This window comes from Equus asinus, chromosome 5 (genome assembly GCF_041296235.1).
Source record: "Equus asinus isolate D_3611 breed Donkey chromosome 5, EquAss-T2T_v2, whole genome shotgun sequence".
NCBI lineage: Eukaryota > Metazoa > Chordata > Mammalia > Perissodactyla > Equidae > Equus > Equus asinus.
Window position 1 is genome coordinate 94,894,436 of NC_091794.1, and position 8,736 is coordinate 94,903,171.

The 8,736-nt window shown below is 56.2% G+C and overlaps 1 protein-coding gene across 1 annotated transcript in view; it reads right to left on the bottom strand.

Annotated features, from left to right (window-relative positions):
• The window catches only part of MAN1C1 (mannosidase alpha class 1C member 1), a 133,566-nt gene extending 131,470 nt beyond the window's left edge, over positions 1-2,096 (bottom strand). The window contains exon 1 of the mRNA XM_014855023.3: positions 1,243-2,096. Within this exon, the coding sequence (XP_014710509.1) occupies positions 1,243-1,782 (540 nt within the window). The 5' untranslated portion in view covers positions 1,783-2,096. The remainder of the gene's footprint in view (positions 1-1,242) is intronic.
• Between the last annotated feature and the right edge of the window lie 6,640 nt (positions 2,097-8,736).

Sequence of the window (8,736 nt, forward strand, 5' to 3'; positions counted from 1 at the left end):
CTTCCTATCTTGACGTCACCAAATGTCCTGTGATTGCGAGTTAAGATAGACTCCAAACAGGGCTTAGCGTAGAAGGGCTGAGTAACAGCAGACACAAGTTGGGAAGAGGTGGGCACTGGGAGGGAGGGCGGTCCGGACAAGGAGGGACAGCTAAGTTCTCCAGTGGCCCTGAGCAGGTCTGGACAGGGCAGGACTGGACCCTCGCTGCGTGCTCCCCCTGGAAATCAGGGCACACCTGCTGACTCCTTTGCAGCAGACCAAGAAGTCCAGACAGAAGCAGCTCTCTCCTTCTGGGCCCACGGGAGGGGGAGCATCCTCTCCCTTCTAGGAGACCCCGGCCCACCGTGCGCCCACAGCCCCCTTGTGGCCTGGGGGTGTCACTACAGCCCCCTCTGCATTGGGGGGCACAAGCCTCCCACAGGCAGCTCTAACAGGAGTGGAGCAGAATCTTTAGCACCAGCCGAGGCTTGGCAACAGCCTTCAAGCCATGGTGAGGCTGCGTTCGCTTTCGGCTTCTTAAACTAAGACTAAGACTCCAAGTGATCCTTCTAAACCCCTCCTTGGTACAATCCCTACAGGGAACAAGTCCAAGACCTGCTTCATGAAGCCAATAACCTCAGAGCTTCTGTACCGTTACCACCGCCTTATTGATCATTCCTTCCTGCATTATGCAACTATGTACAGTTGCTCCAAAAGCTCACTAGAAGCAGTTAGCAAGCACACACAACATCCTCTGGTTTGCAGGTAGCTGGCTAGATTACAAAATACCTGCAGGACACCCAATACCCCCCAAATCCTGGACTTCCAGGGTAGCAGATCCCACAGGGGTTTGGGGGAAGTCAGGACTTAAGGACACAGTGAGAAAGAATGTGGCCCTTGGCCCCATGCAGGAAGAGAAGGTGTCCACTAACCAACCTGAACTCCACTCTCACTTGGCAACTCCACAAAGAGAGGGCGTGGAGCCCCCTAGGCTGGGGACTGGACTGGATAGACCAGAGTCTTGGGGTGGGGGACAGTTGGTCCAGTGGGTCAGCTTCCATCTGTCAGGGGTGGGGATGATCAACTGAACCCAGCCAGGGAGAGTGCCAGAGAGGACTGAAGGTGGGAAGTTCGGGAGGAGAGGGGAGGGTGCAGTGTGCCTGGAGAGCCTCAAGCAGACCAGGGCCGCGGAGCGCCTGGGGCCAGGGGAAACGGATGGAAGCACAAGGGATCTTTATTTCTGGGGGGGAAGAGAGTCCTTACCTCCTTGACTTTCTCCCGCTGAGTTCGAACTACGTTCTGGGGCTCCTTACTCTCGTCGCCCCTAGTCCCCAGGACCGGGTGGCGGAGCCGGCTCCGGAACGCACTGAAGTCAAAGCTGAACGGAATGCTCTCCTCCTGGGGTCTGAGGGCCGCGACGCCGCTGCTCCGGGCCGCCGTGGCCTCCTCCCGGGGCCCGGTGGGGTGGGTGCGCCGCAGCCACCCTTTCCTGCGGCGGGTAGTGGCTTGGCTGCTGGGGTCGTCCTCGCCGGGGGCCGGCGCAGCGGGGGCCGGGTTGGGAGGCGACTCCTGCTCGTGGGCCAGAGGGTGGCTGGCGGCTTCGGCCATTACTTCCAGGCCGGGCTGCGGGGTCCGAGGGGCCAGGAAGAGGCGCTTGAGGCGAGAGGACTTGGGCAGCAGGAAGAGGGCCCCAAAGCACAGGGTGATGAGGCCCGAGAGGAAGAGAAGGAAGAGGAACTTCTGCGGCAGCCGCAGCCCCCACGGGGAGGCCGGGACGAAGCCGGGCACTTTCCTCATGAGCATCGTGGCCTGGCGCGGGGCTGGGGACAGTCAGCTCCGGCCGGGCCCCGAAGCCCTCGGCGTCCAGGCACTTGGCAGCAGGGGGCTCGGCCAGGGGAGGTGGTCGAGGGGCGCCACCCGGGCCGGGGGTCCCTGAGAGTTTTGCCGCCCCGGGGACTGCCCCCGAAGTTCAGAGAGTTCAGAGTGGGTCCCCCAGCGCTGCGGCGGGGGCGCAGCAGCCTCGGCGGGGCCCGGGCGAGCCTGGGCGGCACGGCTCGGGGCCCGGGCCCGCAAGGGTCGGCCGCGCGCTGCAGCCTTCCCCCGGCCGCCGCGCAGCCGCTCCTCGCCGCGGCCGGAGCCCGCGGGGCCCGCGCCTTCCCGCGTGCGGCTGCGCCGGGACTGTCACATGCCGTCCGCGGCGCCCGGGCTGTCGGCGCGGAGGGGCGCCCGCAGGCCTGGGCCCCACGCCGAGCCCCCCTCGGCCCAAAGTTTCAGCCTCAGAAGCAGGCGGCCGGCTCAGGGGGCGAGGAGGTGGCGGGGCCGGCGGGTCAGCCTGGGCTCGGCTGTCAGGACACGTCCACAACTTTGCTTGGCCCCGGGGCGGGCGAGGCGACGAGAGCAGGCGCTCCGAGCGTGCAGGGGCTGGGGCTGCCCGCGCCCCCGAGAGCGGGGGGCTGCCCGCGCCCTAGTCCGCAGCCGGGCGCCGTCCGCCCCCAGCCGCGCCGGGGCGGCTGCAGCTGCGCCCGGGAGCGCGGGCTCCCGCCCCGCCAACTCCGGAGGGCTCCGGGCTCCCGCGAGGATCACCTGTTCCCGGCCCCGCTGGCTCCGCGGAGTGTGCAGCCGGGCTGCGCCTCCCCCGCTGCAGCTGGCGTCCTCGCCGCGGCCGCTCCAGACGGGCCGCTGCCGCCGCAGACTGAGCCGCCGCGCCGCGCCGCGCCGAGCCGAGCCGAGCCTGCGCCCCGCACGCGCGCTCTCCGCCCGGACGCCTCCGCCGCCGGCGCCGCAGCCCGGCTGTCCCCGGGACCGCGCCCGCGCCCCGCCTCCCGCCGGCCACGCCCTCCGGCCACGCCCCCTGCGCGCCCCTCGGGCCCGGTCCGCCACGGCGCCGCCCCAGGCCAATGGCCTGGCGTCTGGGCCGGGAGTGCGGGGCCTAAGCGAGGGTGGGGAGAGGACACGGGACTCCAAGCCACGCCCCCTCCCCCACGGCCCGCGCCGCGCACACTCCCCCAGTCCCGCCAGCACCAATGGTCCAGCTGCGCGGGGCTGGCGAGGGTGGGGGTGCAGAGCGGAGCGAGGTCATTGGCTGCCTCGGAGGGATCCCCGTTGGGCCGCAGCCGCCCATTGGTTAGTGCCCAGAGTTCGCTGGACTGGGAGCGACCGAGACCCCCCTCCCGCCCCCGTCCGCGCTGCTCTGGTTGTTGGTCCCCGGGAGGGGGCAGGAGACCCAGCTGGTCTGGGGGTCTCTGGCCGTCGTTCGGTCACCTCTCTCACCTTTCTGTGCCAGTCCAGGATTGGCAGGGAGCTGGGGGACTGCCCGGGGGTCCCCAGAGCGTCCGCGGGAGCCGCGGTGGTGCTGCTGTGGCAAGGGGTGGCCAGAGCCAAGCCACAGAGCTGTGGCTGCGCTTGGGCCGGCCTAAGGCAGTTGTTTGCACGGGACCCCCGCAGACCACTGCTCAGCCTTCCTTACCCACAGCCCCAAGTGTGGCCGGGGCCCCTGGGTGGGGCAGGGGGAGACGCTAGCCGCAGCGGTACGAGGGCAAGGAAGGAGAGAGAACCCTAGTCGTGTGCAGAGACCACACACATCATGTGACATGCATATCTAGAAGCCTGCATGTGTCCTGTGTACACGTGTGCTCCTATGCATAGAAACACAGGCACTCAGAGATTGCATGTGGGTGTGTACTTGCACACAAGCATACACAATTTGGCTATGGACACCAAGTGATTATACCAAAGCGTACACAGACATATATATCTATTAGTGCAAATATTAACATGTGCACACACATACCCACACAACAGGTCCAAAAACACACACGTGCACACTGCCAGGGATATATTCCCAGACACATGTGTGTCTTGACTCCAAGGCCCTCACACCTTCTTCCTTGGGGGTAAGTCTGTGTCTTCCCTTCCTGTTAAACCTAACCCAGGGCAAAGCAACATTGTGCTGCGTGGGTCTTTCATGCAAAACACTTTATAGAGACAAATAACAGCAGAGGGAGAGACAAATTAAGAGGTGTAATAGGCAAGAGGGAAAATATCTGCTTTCAGCTGCAATTTAAAGTGAAATGCAGCGTTGACGAGACAGAAAATACTGCAGGGAGGCCTTTCCCAGCAGGAGCAGCGGTCCAGGCGGGCTCGCATCTCATAAATCTTGCTTCTTCCCTGAGGCTACAGACGGGCCATTGGGATTCAGACATCCTTCTACCTCTGGCCAGGCTGCTGACAGCAGACTCGCCCTGATATTTAAATACCCTTGGTGTGTAAATTTCTTTTAATTGAAAAGAAAAGACTGCTCTGGGTAACGGGGGCAAATATTTTGGTCGCTGGAGATGAATAGTCTCTCCCAACCCCACAAGTACACCCAGCTTAAATGTAAAATTCTAATTCAGATGTTTCAGTCTCTCATGAGCTTGACTGGCAGGCGACTGTTGCCTGGAACCAGCTGTGAACATCAGAGACAAGCACGTGATGCACCTGACACAGGAGCCCAGAGGCCTGGCCTGGCCTCTTCCCACAGCAGACACTCAGTTCCTCACAGCGGGGACCATGTCTTGTTCACCTCTCCAGCTGCCCTAGGTCATCACTACAGTGCTTCCCACACGGGTGCTGCTTGTGGAGTAATGGATGAATAAATGAGTGAGTGGATGCCCGTTTCACAGATGAGGAAACTGAGGCTCGGGGAAGGGCATGATAATAAACTAACATTTTCTATGTGCCGAATCCATACTGCTTCATTTACTTTTCAGAACATTCCTAGGAAGCAGATATTATCAATAGTCTCATTTTACAGCCAAGAATACTAAGGCTAGGGAGATTGAGGAGAGGTGAACAAGTATCTTTCTCAGTTTAATTCAGAAACTCAAGTGGGACTGGGAAAAGAAACGAATAGCCGTTTAAAAAATCTCTTCCATCAACAAACATTTATTGAAATTAGATGCTAGGTATTGCGCTAGGCTCGGGTTGGACACAAAGATGAGCAAAGCCTGGTCGCTGTCATTAGTGATTGGTTCATTCAGTAAAGAACCACCCATTAAACAGCTACTGTGTGCCAGGTACAGAGGGGTGGGGATAACAGCCCTAAATAAGGCAGCGTTGAAGCCTACTTCAGGGAGCTTCTTATCTAAAAGGCAATAGGGACCAGTGCAGCCCGTCGGGAAGGGAACACCAGGCACTGGGCCCTGTGCTGAGGGCTTCACTTCCATCCTATCCGGCCCTCACAATGGCCCTCTCTGAAGCAGGCCTTGAGATCCCAACTTAACAGACGGGGAAAGTGAGGCTCAGGGGTGTGCCATGACTTGTGCAAAGTCACATAGGGAATAATTTGCAAATACGAGAGAAAACCAGACTCATCTAATCCCAGAATCTATGCTGCTTCTGTTAATAACATTAATAATAACGAAGATGAATGGGGTACTCACTATGTGCCAAGTCCTTGTAAAAGCATATTATAGAAACTCACTTGTTGATCCTTGCAACCACCCCATGAGACAGGTACTATTATTACTGACATTTTACAGAAGAGGAAACTAAAGCACAGAGATGTTAAGGAACTTGCCCAATGTCACACAGCTGGTAAATGGCAGAGGGGGTATTTGAGCCCAGTCAGGCTCCAGAGCCCTTTATGTCTTTCCGAGTCTATTGCTCTCTATCTTATAATACCATGAGGGCAGGTACCATGTCAGAGTAGGGAAAGAGCACCTGCCTCAGGCAAAATTTTCACAGGCTTGTTGGGAGGATTATATGCGCTCATTCAGTCATTCAACAAGTAGGTATAAAGCACTTACTATGTTCCAGACTATATGCTAGGCTTCAGGGATATAATGGTGAGCAAAAATAGATGCGTTGTTCCCATTGTGGAGCTTACAGTCTCATAGGGAAGAGGAGTTTAAGCAACCCCCAAATAAGTATGCAAGCTAAGAGGAGAGAGAAATGCTCCTATAAGAACATGTAACAGTGGTTCTGGACTCAGAGTCCAAGTGGGTGAGATGTGGTGAGGATGAGAGGAGTTACTTAAGCAAAGAGGGATAGTGAGACAAGCCAGGCTGAGGGGGCAGCATATGCAAAGGCCCTGGGGTGGAGGGAACATAGTGTTTTGAGAGCAGACAAGCCAGTATGTCTTGGGTAGAGAGAATGATGGGGAAAGACAGGAAGCATCACTGAATGATTTAGGGCAGGAGTAGGAATGTGTGTGTAGGAGTAAGTGGGTAGGTGGATTCGGATTAACATTTTAAAAAGGCTACTCTAGCTACAGTGTGAGAAACAGAATGGAGGGCAGGAATGAATGAAGTGGGTGCCTTTCAGAGGATATTACAATAGTCTATGGTGGCTTGAACTGGAGAAGTGGGAGGCGGACAGTACCACAGGATCCAAATCATATTTAGAATCCAAAAGATTGATAAGACTTGGTGATGACTTGAAATTGGACATTGATAGAGAAGGCAGCTGCAATGATCCCCAGGCCTCTAACTTGTCCCCGGCTGGGGGCATGTGTTGAGATGGGAGCAGTGAGCCAGGCGGTCAGGGTGCTGGGCAGCTGGTGCAGAATCTGAATCTCAAATGGCCATTAGTCCTATTTAGAGTCGAAGACTAGAGATAAAGGCAAGCTCCAGCCAAGAGATAATCATCGGGCAGCTTCCTTAGTCGCCTGCAGACAAATTCAACCCCGGGCAGGAGAGACACTGCGGACTAGGGGCCTGCCCAGTGAGAGCACCCCAGCTTGGTCCCCGGGCAAAAGGCCCTGTGGCTGTCCTGGGCGCGCTCCATCCTGCAGGCTGCAGGACCCAGTCAGTGCCTCGATGTGCAGGGGGAGCTGATTTCAGGGTCACAGAGCCTAGAACGCCTGCCCTCAGACTCTTAAGAGAAGATCACAAAAGTTTCCTTTCAAATCTTCCTGCCTGAGCCCTTGGCCTTGCATCGGAGGTGGCCCAGCCCACCAGGAGCAAGAGTTCTCGCCTGGGCGCAGCTTTGCCCCCAGGGAACATTTGGCAACGTCTGAGGATAATTTTGGTTGTCGCAGTTGGGGGAGGAGTGCTACTGGCCTCTAGTGGACGGAGGTCAAGGGTGCTATTAAACACCTTACAATGCACAGGACAGCCTCCCACAACAGAAAAGTGTCCAGTCCCCAAGTGTCAACAGGGCCAGGGGTGAGAAACCTGGCTTAAAGCCAAGGCGTGAAGTCAGGGAGGCCCGTGTTTGAATCCTGGCTTTGCCGCACATTTGCTGGTTTATCTTGGGCAACTTGTCTGACCTCTCTGAGTCTTGGTTTCTCCATCTGTCAAAGGGGGTCAATAGTAACACACACCTCAGAAAGATGATGTGAGAATTAAATAACCGGCTATAAAGAGCCAGAAGCAAATGTTATGTTCATCCACCAAGTGAGCGGAGGCTGGGTTGGACTTATGCTTGATCTACATCCCAAACCTAAGTCCTCAGGATGCTGGGAAAGGGAAAGCAGAGTGGTAAGAACGAGGACCCTGGAGTCTGGACCCAATCTCCTACCAGCAGTGAGACCTTGAGCAAATGGCTCACCTCTTGAAGGCCCAGTTTCCTCATCTGTGAAATGGAGGTGATCACAGTACCCACCACACAGGGTGGTTACGAGGATGACAGGAGCTCATCGTTGTAAATGTTGTAGCACAGAGTCTGGTCCAGAGTGAGCACTCCCTGGATGTAAACCAACGTTATAAAAGGAAAAGCATCCTTGCTGCCTCATGTCCTAGTGGGAAGCAGGCTTGCCTCCCAAACTGAAACTTCGGAACTCGAAGTCTCCAGGGAAGCTCCAATTTCAAGGACTCTGTCCATGGTCCCCACGAGAACTCTCATCTGTCAGGCTGTGCACCCAGATTTTCATTTCAGAAGATACGGTCCCTGCCTGGACAATAATAACAGTGCTGTTTATGAAGCCCTATTCCAGGAGGCACTGTGCCACGCACAGGGAAGGCCCTCCTCTCCAGGAGTTTCTAGGCCATCAGCTCAATGGTAGAATGTTGCAGATGTAGAATCTGAGGATCAGAGCATGTAAGTAACTGGCAGTAAGAGGCACAGCAGGCGCTGGATCACAGTACTCAAGAATCTCAGCTGAGGCCACCTCCCCGAGCATAGTAAGGGATCGAGGTTCTTCTCACTCTCGTGTCCTGGGTTACACTCACCTTGCTGACATCATGAGGATTACATGAAATAATGCACATTCATGTCTTAGCCGAGTGCCTGGCATGTAGTAGGAACTAAATGTTAGTTGTTATTGTTATTTATGATACTGGCACTTTTTAAAGGGCATGTAAAATAAATATCTTTGAAACTCATAAACGTACATTTCTAAAAGCTTGCATCAAGCTCCATAAAGCTAGAAACGAAAGAGTGTCTTTAAAATGAAACCCTGGCGTAATTCAGTCATCCGGTTCCACTGGCTAATATCAGGGAGTGAGTGTGCATGTGTGCGTGTGTGTCTGTCATTTTTTAACATCCTTGGGTTACTGAGGCTCCAGATTCTAGGCAGGGTCTCAGGATCCGCCCCTCTGGGGTTAGGATGGTTTGAAGGGCCCGAGGCATCAGGCAGGGGCTGCTGGGTGAAGACCACACGGACCAACAATCATGGGAAGTTTCCTCAAACCTTATCCATTATACCTTTCAAGTGTTTTCTAGAACCAGATCAATAAGCCAGAGCGGCAAACGGGCGTTGTGGTGACAGCCTTGTTCTTGAGTAAAGAACAGCAAGTTTAAGATTCAAGGTTGTTACATGAGAGAGAAGAAAGA